We start from the raw sequence: 13,420 nt of genomic DNA on the forward strand, positions 1-13,420 counted from the left end.
CATCACTCTCTCTTCATTATCATCGTCACATTGTCTTCACTGTCATCATCACTCTTCATTATCATCATCACTCTCTCTTCATTATCATCGTCACATTGTCTTCACTGTCATCATCACTCTTCATTATCATCATCACTCTCTCTTCATTATCATCGTCACATTGTCTTCACTGTCATCATCACTCTTCATTATCATCATCACTCTCTCTTCATTATCATCATCACTCTCTCTTCATTATCATCGTCACATTGTCTTCACTGTCATCATCACTCTTCATTATCATCATCACTCCCTCTTCATTACTATGGTCACATTGTCTTCACTGTCATCATCACTCTTCATTATCATCATCACTCCCTCTTCATTACTATGGTCACATTGTCTTCATTATCATCATCACAGTCTCTTCATTATCATCATCACTGCCTCTTCATTATCATCATCACTGCCTCTTCATTATCATCATCACTCTCTCTTCATTATCATCATCACTCTCTCTTCATTATCATCATCACTGCCTCTTCATTACTATGGTCACATTGTCTTCATTATCATCATCACAGTCTCTTCATTATCATCATCACTCTCTCTTCATTGTCATCATCACTCTTCATTATCATCATCACTCTCTCTTCGTTATCATCGTCACATTGTCTTCATTATCATCATCACAATGTCTTCATTATCATCATCACACTCTCTTCAACCAACAGAAAGTGTAACACAAGCAACCTACTTATGAGAAAAGTGTAACACAAGCAACCTACTTATCAGAAAAGTGTAACACAAGCAACCTAATTACCAGGAAAGTGTAACACAAGCGACCTTATTATCATAAAAATGGGTAACACAAGCAACCTACTTATCAGAAAAGTGTAACACAAGCGACCTACTTATCAGGAAAGTGTAACACAAGCATCCAAGCGACCTAATTACCAGGAAAGTGTAACACAAGCAACCTACTTATCAGAAAAGTGTAACACAAGCGACCTAATTACCAGGAAAGTGTAACACAAGCAACCTACTTATAAGAAAAGTGTAACACAAGCGACCTAATTACCAGGAAAGTGCAACACAAGCAACCTACTTATCAGGAAACTGTAACACAAGCGACCTAATTATCCGGAGAGTGTAACACAAGCATCCGAGCGACCTACTCACCAGGATAAGTGTAACACAAGCGACCTACTCATCACACAAAAAGTGTGTATCACAAGCGACCAAGCCACCTACTCGTCAGGGAACTCCTTGATGTAGTTGAGCACGGAGCCCCGCAGGTAGCCCAACACGTTGACGTGTGGCAGCGACATGTAGCGCTCCGTGTAGCCCGTGTCGTACAGCTTCCATGACACCACAGGGGCCCCTGCTACTGCCAGCTGCAGGTGGGGGCAGGGGGGAGGAGGGAGACAATGACAATCACATCAAACTGACATTCAACTGATGTGGAGACTCTGCACAGGGGTAGGGGGGGGGCAGGGGGGAGAAGGTGGGGGGGCAGGGAGACAATGACAATCTCATCAAATTGACATTCAACTGATTTGACTGATATGGGTGGGCCAATAACAATCACATCAAACTGACATTCAACTGGTTAACTGATTGACTGATATGGAGACTCTGCACAGGTGGGGGTGGGGGACAATTCAAATGGGAAAATCAATACTTTAACATGATGCTTACAATCATCATCAGTATGCAAGACAATACAACTGACTCCTTCCAAAAAAAATAAAACACCCATCTGCGCACACACACAACACATCCACACACACACACACACTAACACACACACACACACACACACTCACAACACACACACACACCACACAAACACGACACACACTCTCACAACACACACACCACACACACACACACACAACACACACACATGCACACACACTCACAACACATACGCACAAACACAACACACACACACACAACACACACACAACACACACAACACACAACACACACACACACACACACACACACATAACACACACTCACAACACACACACAACACACACATAACACACACACACACAACACAACACACAAACACCGACCTTGAAAACATCCGGTCGCTGAACCAGCCCCATCAGAGCCAGGTAGCCCCCTGCCCACAGACACCAAACACATGAGATACCTCAGGTAAAAGCTCAGCTAAACATCACGGTTCAAAACAATACAGGTAAGGGAAAGCCTAACACACTATCATCCGTGGGAAAACGATACAGGTAACATTCAAAATTACAAAAGGAAAAGAAAGAAAAAGATATAGTTCCCAGTGGACCGTCGACGATTCTCTGACAGTGAGGTTACCATGACAGCAGGGCATTAACTCATAGAGCCCTGTGCCCGAGTGTTGCTTTGGCATTAACTCTCTCCATACAAACAGCGAAAGAGACGACGTTAACAGCGTTTCACCCCAATTACCACCATCAAAATATTGCAAGCGGTAGGCTCTTATACTGAAGAGGTGAATGTTGACAAACAATACCACAATTCTGATGACGGAAGCTAAAGGCTGGGTCATTCAGACACCCACTGGACATCCGAGGGGTCTGTGAAGAGGAGAAGAGAGGACTGGCCGTACTGAGTGAGTTAAAAAAATCATCTCATTAAAAACGGTTTTCATGTTCATGCATATTGCATAAACCGCAACGAAAGGGAAATAACTTCTACAGTATTTCCAGACATGTCCACATGTAATTTTAAGTGGGTTTTTTTTTTTTTTCTCCATCAATGTGGTATCGAAGCCTGCCGAAGCTGTGCACTCCCCTGGGGTGAATCTTGGAAAAATGGAACGATTAACAAAAACAAAACAAACAAGAGACGCAAGGCCTTCAAGACGGACTTGTGATAAATTAAGTCCCCTAGCATTAATTACAGAGTAATTTCCCTTTTTTACTATCTGCACTAAAATGTTTGCAAAATAAGTAAAAATTCCATGCTTAGCAAAAGAAGTTCCTGTTTGAACAAAAAATGATAATAATGACTGCTCTTGTTGTTGGGTCAGAATATCAGATCAAAGTGCCAAGTTTAGAGAATACAAAAAATATAAATATAACAGTAAATGCAGTTTTCATATAATTAGGCTTCTTTTTTTTATTTTTTTTGTGCCCATCCCAGAGGAGCAATATTGTTTTAAACAAGATGACTGGAAAGAACTGAATTTTTCCTATTTTTATGCCAAATTTGGTGTCAACTGACAAAGTATTTGCAGAGAAAATGTCAATGTTAAAGTTTACCACGGACACACAGACACACGGACACACAGACAACCGAACACCGGGTTAAAACATAGACTCACTTTGTTTACACAAGTGAGTCAAAAAAGAAAAAGAAAAAAAAAGGAACGTCTGTGATCGGAGTTGATGAAGCACTGAGAGTTCTCTCACCGTAGGACCAGCCGTGGATGGCCACGCGGTTGATGTCCACAAAGTCGTAGTTGGCTGCCACGTACTGCAGGCCTTCCACCTGGTCCACTATCTCAACCGTGCCCTGCAACACCAACAGGCTTCACCCGTTTCACTTCCAGAACTATTTGGGATTTTGCAAAATAATCACCCACAAAAAAACAAAAAATCACACAACACAAATTATGCTCAAAAGTATGTAAAAGTATATGTTTTCTTGAAGGTTAATGAATGGAGAATATAATTATTATATAATTATTATCATTATAATAATATTATTATAATCTGCAAAGTCAACAAATTCATATGAAACTTTCATAACTGAACAGCGAGTTCATTTTCCTTTCCGTAAAGTATAGGCTATACATACTTTCTTCTAGCAGTTTGCATGCGAAGGTTTTTCTTTACAATTATTGCCCTCTGTGACCAAAACATCGCTTGGCAAATGGCTGTCACCGAGTGCAGAATAGCCTTGGCACTGACGGGCGCCATAGCCGAATGGTTAAAGCGTTGGACTTTCGATCTGAGGGTCCCGGGTTCGAATCACGGTGACGGCGCCTGGTGGGTAAAGGGTGGAGATTTTTACGATCTCCCAGGTCAACATATGTGCAGACCTGCCAGTGCCTGAACCCCCTTCGTGTGTATACGCAAGCATAAGATCAAATACGCACGTTAAAGATCCTGTAATCCATGTCAGTGTTCGGTGGGTTATGGAAACAAGAACATACCCAGCATGCACACCCCCGAAAGTGGAGTATGGCTGCCTACATGGCGGGGTAAAAACGGTCATACACGTAAAAAGCCCACTCGCGTATATACGAGTGAACGTGGGAGTTGAAGCCCACGAACGCAGAAGAAGAAGAAGAAGAAGCCTCGGCACTGAAAGGGTTAAACACACACAGTCAGGGGGGAGGATGCAGAACACCACTGACCAGCCTGTCCTTGACCGAGCCCTCGAACATGAGGCCGCGGTGGCAGGACCCCCTCCCGTCCACCACCACCACCGCGTAGCCGTGCGCCGCAAGGGTGTGGAGGCGGAGGAACCTGGAACACACCACGCGCCTCGCTGCAGGGACTGACCGCTCGGCCACCTCAGCACGGCCATCTGTGTTGTGTGGTGTGGTGTGGGTGTGGTGTGGTGGGGGTGAGGTGGGGGGGTGGTGGTGTTGTGGTGTGTGACGTCATGTGTTGCGGGGTGGTGTGGTGTGTGGTGTGGTGTGGAGTGGTGTGGTGTGGTGTGATGTAGCGTGGGTGTGCGGTGGTGTCCGGTGGTGTGGTGTGGTGTGTGGAGTGGGGTGGGGCAGCTTGAGGTGTGTAATGTGGTAATGTGGTATGGTGTGGTGGGGTGTGGTTTTGGGGTGGGGTGGAGTTGTGTGTGGTGTGGTGTGGTGTGGTGTTGTGGTGTTGAGGTGTGGTGTGGTTTGAGGTGGTATGGTGTGGGGTGGTGTGGTGTTGTGGTGTGGTGTCGTGTTGAGGTGTGGTGTTGAGGTGTGGGGTGGTTTGGTGTGGGGTGGTGTGGTTTGGGGTGTGGTGTGGTGGTGTGGTGTTGTGGTGTAGTGTGGTTTGGGGTGATATGTTGTGGGGTGGTGTGGTGTTGAGGTGTGGTGTGGTGTGGTGTTGTGATGTGGTGTGGTGTTGTGGTGTAAAATGGTATGGTGTGGGGTAGAGTGGTGTGGTGTGGTGTGGTACAGGGTTGGGTGGTGTGGTGTGAGTTGGGGTGGTGTGGTGTGGTGTGGTGTGGTACAGGGTGGTGTGGTGTGGTGTGTGGTGTGGAGTGGCATGGTATGGTACAGGGTGGTGTTGTGTGGTGTGAGGTGGTGTGGAGTGGTGTGGTGTGGTACAGGGTGGAGTGGTGTGGTGGTGTGGTGTGGTGTGGTATGGTACAGGGTGGTGTGGTGTGGTACAGGGTGGTGTGGTGTAGTGTGAGGTGGTGTGGAGTGGTGTGGTATGGTACAGGGTGGTGTGGTGGTGTGGTGTGGTGTGGTACAGGGTGGTGTGGTGTGGTGTGAGGTGGTGTGGAGTGGTGTGGTATGGTACAGGGTGGTGTGGTGTGGTGTGAGGTGGTACAGGGTGGTGTGGTGTGGTGTGAGGTGGTGTGGAGTGGTGTGGTATGGTACAGGGTGGTGTGGTGTGAGATGGTGTGGAGTGGTGTGGTGTGGCATGGTATGGTACAGGGTGGTGTGAGGTGGTGTGGTGTGGCATGGTATGGTACAGGGTGGTGTGAGGTGGTGTGGAGTGGTGTGGTGTGGCATGGTATGGTACAGGGTGGTGTGAGGTGGTGTGGTGTGGTGGTGGCATGGTATAGGGTGGTGTGGTGTGGTGTAAGGTGGTGTGACAGAATCAATGTATACTCAGGAAAATTCTTATCGCCAAGAAACCTTGGTGCTGCCAAGACCATGTACGCAACCCAGCAGAGGTTCAGAGGCACACACACACATACCACACACAAATACACACACACACATACCACACACAAATATACACACACACACACACACACACACACACACATACCACACACAAATACACACACACACACACACACATACTACACACAAATACACAACACACATACCACACACAAACACACACACAAATACACACACACACACACATACCACACACAAACACACACACACACACATACTACACACAAATACACACACACACACACATACCACACACACACACAAATACACACATACACATACTACACACAAATACACACATACCACACACACACACACACACACCACACACAAACACACACACACACAAACACACACATACCCCTCACGCCCCCCACATCCCCACACAAAATCACACCCCCTACCTGAGCCCTTTGAAAGAATTGGAAACCAGCTGCACTTGGGGTCCCCCGTAGACGAAGAGGACGGTAGGGTAGCGCACGCCAGGCCGGTAGCAGGTGGGACGAAAGAACATGCCGTAGTGATGGTACCCGGACTGGCTGTCGTAGCTGAACATCTCAGGGCTCTGGTAGCTGGGGCACACTGCACACACACACGACCCACCACACTTGCACGACGTCAAGTACACGTCTGTCTGAGCGCGTACCTGTGTGCGTGCCTGAAAAGTCGGACTGAACGACACAGGAAATCAAAGAAGAAGAGTGCCCCCACAATGGCAGCCGTCAGTCTGCTCTACCCAGGTAGGCAGGCAGCCTGTTGTGCAAAATGACCCCGTGTTTGTAAAGCTCTTGGACGGGCGCAATAGCCGAATGGTTCAAGCGTTAAACTTTCAATCTGAGGATCCCAGATTTGAATTTCGGGAACAGCGCCTGGTGGGTAAAGGGTGGAGATTTTTTCCGATCTCCCAAGTCAACTTATGTTCAGACCTGCCAGTGCCTGAACCCCCTTTTGTGTGTGTATACGCAAGCAGAAGATCAAATACACACGTTAAAAATCCCGTAATCCATGTCAGCATTCGGTGGGTTATGGAAACAAGAACATACACCCAGCATGCACACCCCCGAAAACAGAGTATGGCTCTTCTCCCAAGTCAACTTATGTTCAGACCTGCCAGTGCCTGAACCCCCTTCGTGTGTGTATACGCAAGCAGAAGATCAAATACACACGTTAAAAATCCCGTAATCCATGTCAGCATTCGGTGGGTTATGGAAACAAGAACACACACCCAGCATGCACACCCCCGAAAACAGAGTATGGCTGCCTACATGGTGGGGTAAAAAACGGTCATACACGTAAAAGCCCACTCACGAACATAGAGCCAACATGGGAGTTGCAGCCCACGAACAAAGCAGCAGCAAAGCACTTAGAACTTTGTCTCCGACTGAGGATCGGCGCTATGTAAGTACCCACATCATTATTCGTCATCGATTACATCAAAGGCACAAACCAGACATCGTGTTCCTTGACTGTATGCAGTACAACACTTTCAGAACAGATGACAGCACACAGTTTCTTTACATGGTGTGTGTAAAAAAATGTTCATGTATAATACATCAATACCCCCAGGGAGCATCAACACTTTCAGAACAGATGACAGCACACAGTTTCTTTACATGGTGTGTGTAAAAAATGTTCATGTATAATACATCAATAGCCCCAGGGAGCATCAACACTTTCAGAACAGATGACAGCACACAGTTTCTTTACATGGTGTGTGTAAAAAAATGTTCATGTATAATACATCAATACCCCCAGGAAGCACATAAAATAAATCTCTTGCCTTGCCTTGTCTTGTCTTGTAAATATCATTCAAAAAGCAAAAGACAATGTTGTCGTATAGATGTGATGACACGTGATGATGAATTATCTCTTGGTCAGCTATCACCATTTTTGTACAAGGAGTTTCCTTTTTTTTTCCAATTCAAAGAGGGTCTGATCGCTGAGTAGAACAACTGTCTGATTGATTTGGTGTCAATGGGGGAGGAAAACTGAAATGTAAGCGCAATGAAAAAAGAAAACATTAGTATACAGCAAGAACAGCGGACTGCTTAGTCTTGTCAGCTCATGTTTTAACACGTCAGCAGAATTTCCGCTTCATATGAAAATGAATTTGATCTAATGCTTTGTTTCATCCACTTGAAATCCTTCCCCCCCAAACCCCACCCCCAATCCTCAACAACACACACACACACACACAACCCTCACTCCTACAAACACACATACTGCATGCACACAGACACACACACACACACACACACACACTCATACACATCCTCACACACACATGCCCACACACACTGACTGAAACCATTTATTGTCAGATTAACTGTTTGTTGTACACACACACATGCACACACACACACACACACACACACACCCTTACATTTACATCATCTCTCTCACTCTCACACACACACATACACACACACATTCACAAACACACCCTCTCATCCTCACACACACACACCCTCACATACACACACACCCACCCACACATTCACAAACACACCCTCTCAACCTCACATACACACACACACACAAACACACCCTCTCAACCTCACACACACACACACACACACACCCTCTCAACCTCACACACACACACACCATCTCAACCTCACACACACACACACAAACACACCCTCTCAACCACACACACACACACACAACCTTCCGGACACACATACACAAAAACGAACACACACACATTCATTCACATACCCATCCACACATCATCCTCTCCCCCCCCTCCACACACACACACATCCACACACCATCTACCCTGCCCCAACCCCCCCCCCTCCCCCCCCCCTCCCCCCCACAGAGAGAACCCCCAGCTACGTACGGGGCATCTGCTGGAGGAGAGAGGAGAGAGGGGCGGAGAGGCGTCCCTGCAGGTCGTGCTGCACCTTGCACACCATGCTGACCGGAGAGCTGCAGATGTTGGAGTACGTCGTCACAAACATGCTGCAGTCCTGCAACACACAACACACACACACACACACACACACACACACACACACACACACACGCTGAAGATGAATTCCATTTCTTAGATACCTGTACTTCATTTCATAATCTGCGAAACCATCTAATTACGACTGTACAGCAGTATAAAATTCCATTTCTCAGGTACCTGCATTTCATTTCATAATCTGCTAAGCCATCTAATTATGACTGTACAGCAGTATAAAATTCCATTTCTCAGGTACCTGCTTTTCATTTCATAATCTGCAAAACCATCTAATTACGACTGTACAGAAGTATAAAATTCCATTTCTCAGGTACTTGTGTTTCATTTCATAATCTGCAAAACCATCTAATTATGACTGTACAGCAGTATAAAATTCCATTTCTCAGGTAACTGTGTTTCATTTCATAATCTGCGAAACCATCTTAATTACGACTGTACAGCAGTATAAAATTCCATTTCTTAGATACCTGTATTTCATTTCATAATCTGCGAAACCATCTTAATTACGACTGTACAGCAGTATAAAATTCCATTTCTCAGGTACCTGCATTTCATTTCATAATCTGCGAAACCATCTAATTATGACTGTACAGCAGTATAAAATTCCAGTTATTAGATACTTGTATTTCATTTCATAATCTGCTAAACCCTCCAATCGCGACTGTACAGCAGTATAAAATTCCATTTCTCAGGTATCTGCATTTCATTTCATAATCTGCTAAACCATCTAATTGCGACTGTACAGCAGTATAAAATTCCATTTCTCAGATACCTGTATTTCATTTCATAATCTGTGAAACCATCTAATTTCGACTGTACAGCAGTATAAAATTCCATTTCTTAGATACCTGTATTTCATTTCATAATCTGCGAAACCATCTAATTATGACTGTTCAGCAGTATAAAATTCCATTTCTCAGGTAACTGTGTTTCATTTCATAATCTGCGAAACCATCTAATTACGACTGTACAGCAGTATAAAATTCCATTTCTCAGGTACCTGCATTTCATTTCATAATCTGCGAAACCATCTAATTATGACTGTACAGCAGTATAAAATTCCAGTTATTAGATACTTGTATTTCATTTCATAATCTGCTAAACCCTCCAATCGCGACTGTACAGTAGTATAAAATTCCATTTCTCAGGTATCTGCATTTCATTTCATAATCTGCAAAACCATCTAATTGCGACTGTACAGCAGTATAAAATTCCATTTCTCAGATACCTGTATTTCATTTCATAATCTGTGAAACCATCTAATTTCGACTGTACAGCAGTATAAAATTCCATTTCTTAGATACCTGTATTTCATTTCATAATCTGCGAAACCATTTAATTATGACTGTTCAGCAGTATAAAATTCCATTTCTCAGGTAACTGTGTTTCATTTCATAATCTGCAAAACCATCTAATTACGACTGTACAGCAGTATAATCATTGATCAGTTGTGATCAACAGACAGATACAAGTATAAAATTCCATTTCTCAGGTACCTGCATTTCATTTCATAATCTGCTAAGCCATCTAATTACGACTGTACAGCAGTATAAAATTCCATTTCTCAGGTACCTGCATTTCATTTCATAATCTGCTAAGCCATCTAATTATGATTGTACAGCAGTATAAAATTCCATTTCTCAGGTACCTGCATTTCATTTCATAATCTGCTAAGCCATCTAATTATGACTGTACAGCAGTATAAAATTCCATTTCTCAGGTACCTGCATTTCATTTCATAATCTGCGAAACCATCTAATTATGACTGTACAGCAGTATAAAATTCCATTTCTCAGGCACCTGCATTTCATTTCATAATCTGCGAAACCATCTAATTATGACTGTACAGCAGTATAAAATTCCATTTCTCAGATACCTGTATTTCATTTCATAATCTGCAAAACCATCTAATTACGACTGTACAGCAGTATAAAATTCCATTTCTCAGGTACCTGCATTTCATTTCATAATCTGCGAAACCATCTAATTATGACTGTACAGCAGTATAAAATTCCATTTCTCAGGTACCTGTGTTTCATTTCATAATCTGCGAAACCATCTAATTACGACTGTACAGCAGTATAATCATCGATCAGATGTGATCAATAGACAGATACAAGACAATATCCTGAAACTAAGTGCCTTATTTAATTGCAATGACTGTTCAGAAAACACTCGCCAACCATGTATTTCATTGCATGCGTCTTAGAAGAGCGTGTATTTCTTTGTTCATTATGTTCTTTTATTGTGTCTATTAATCTTTACGGATTTCATGACAATAAATTAAGTCGAGTCGAGTCGAATCACAGAGCTTATGATGATAACTATCCTCTATACTTTTACTCAGCAGCAAAAATACAGTACACACACACATAGATGCACATTGCTTATGATTTGCTACACCTGTACAGAGTAGCTTATGATGCTAACTATCCGCTATAACTTTACTGAGTAGCAAAAATCCAATGCACACACACACACACACACACACACACACACACATATATATATACACAACACACACACAGAACTTATGATCTTCTGTAACGTTATTGAGTAGCAAAAATATAGCACACACACACACACACACACACACACACACACACACACACACACACACTCACACACATACCACACACACACACACACACACACACAACACACAAATACACACACACACACACACACACATACCACACACAAACACACACATACTACACACAAATGCACACACACACACACATACCACACACAAATACACACACACACATACCAAACACAAACACACACATACTACACACAAATACACACACACACACACACACATACTACACACAAATACACACACACACACACACATACCACACATAAACACACACATACCATACACAAACACACACACACACACACATACCACACACAAACACACACATACACACACCCACACACACACACAGAAGCCTGAGCATCAACTGACAACTGCTAATCATCACAACCAAACGACCCAACCTAAGGATCCACCACTGGATTCAACCACACCACACCACATGTTCTCACTCACCGAGTTCATGGTCACAATGTGACTGTAACCTGTCTCTGTCAGCCTGACAATGTCACTGGGGTGGGCGTACGATACAGCATACCTGTCACACACAAAACGTAATGTAAGCCCACGTTTTTCTCACACTTTCACAACGCATGCGACTGAAAGAAAACGTGAATGTCACTGGGGTGAGCGTACGATAGAGTACCCGTCACACACAAAACGTAATGTAAGCCCACGTTTTTCTCGCACTTTCACAAAGCATGCGATTGAGAGAAAACGTGAATGTCACTGGGGTGAGCGTACGATACAGTGTACCAGTCACACACAAAACGCAATGTTAGACTACGTTTTTCTCGCACTTTCACAAAGCATGCGATTGAGAGAAAAAGTGAATGTCACTGGGGTGAGCATACAGTACAGCGTACCTATAACACACAAAACACAATGTTAGACCATGTTTTCTTGCACTTTCACATAGCATGTGATTGAAAGCGTGAATGTCACTGCGGTGAGCGCACGATACAGCATACCCGTCACACACAAAACGCAATGTTAGACTACGTTTTTCTCGCACTTTCACAACGCATGCGAATGACTGAAAACGTGAATGTCACTGGGGTGAGCGTACGATACAGCATACCTGTCACACACAAAACGTAATGTAAGCCCACGTTTTTCTCACACTTTCACAACGCATGCGACTGAAAGAAAACGTGAATGTCACTGGGGTGAGCGTACGATACAGCATACCTGTCACACACAAAACGCAATGTTAGACCACGTTTTTCTCGCACTTTCACAAAGCATGCGATTGAGAGAAAACGTGAATGTCACTGGGGTGAGCGTACGATACAGCGTACCGGTCACACACAAAACGCAATGTTAGCCTACGTTTCTCTCGCACTTTCACAAAGCATGCGACTGAAAGAAAACGTGAATGTCACTGGGGTGAGCGTACGATACAGTGTACCCGTCACACACAAAACGCAATGTTAGACCACGTTTTTCTCACACTTTCACAAAGCATGCGACTGACTGAAAATGTGAATGTCACTGGGGTGAGCGTACGATACAGCGTACCTGTCACACACAAAACGCAATGTTAGACCACGTTTTTCTCGCACTTTCACATAGCATGTGATTGAAAGCGTGAATGTCACTGGGGTGAGCGTACGATACAGTGTACCTATAACACACAAAACGCAATGTTAGACTACGTTTTTCTCGCACTTTCACAACGCATGCGAATGACTGAAAACGTGAATGTCACTGGGGTGAGCGTACGATACAGCATACCTGTCACACACAAAACGCAATGTTAGACCATGTTTTTCTCACACTTTCACAACACATGCGACTGAAAGAAAACATGAATGTCACTGGGGTGAGCGTACGATACAGTGTACCCGTCACACACAAAACGCAATGTTAGACTACGTTTTTCTCGCACTTTCACATAGCATGTGATTGAAAGCGTGAATGTCACTGCGGTGAGCGTACGATACAGTGTACCTATAACACACAAAACGCAATGTTAGACCACGGTTTCTCG

General features: G+C 44.0%; 1 protein-coding gene across 2 annotated transcripts in view; it reads right to left on the reverse strand.

Annotated features, from left to right (window-relative positions):
- LOC143277828 (dipeptidyl peptidase 9-like) overlaps nt 1-13,420 on the reverse strand; it is a 43,147-nt gene that overhangs the window by 4,974 nt on the left and 24,753 nt on the right. For both annotated transcript variants that reach the window (XM_076582740.1, XM_076582739.1), the window contains exons 11-17: nt 11,884-11,965; nt 8,694-8,823; nt 6,253-6,430; nt 4,352-4,463; nt 3,402-3,504; nt 2,067-2,116; nt 1,234-1,376 (exon numbers count right to left, since the gene is read on the reverse strand). In XM_076582740.1, coding sequence (XP_076438855.1) covers nt 1,234-1,376; nt 2,067-2,116; nt 3,402-3,504; nt 4,352-4,463; nt 6,253-6,430; nt 8,694-8,823; nt 11,884-11,965 — 798 coding nt within the window. The remainder of the gene's footprint in view (nt 1-1,233; nt 1,377-2,066; nt 2,117-3,401; nt 3,505-4,351; nt 4,464-6,252; nt 6,431-8,693; nt 8,824-11,883; nt 11,966-13,420) is intronic.

The sequence above is a fragment of the Babylonia areolata genome, chromosome 35, assembly GCF_041734735.1.
Source record: "Babylonia areolata isolate BAREFJ2019XMU chromosome 35, ASM4173473v1, whole genome shotgun sequence".
In the NCBI taxonomy this organism is placed as follows: Eukaryota; Metazoa; Mollusca; class Gastropoda; order Neogastropoda; family Buccinidae; genus Babylonia; species Babylonia areolata.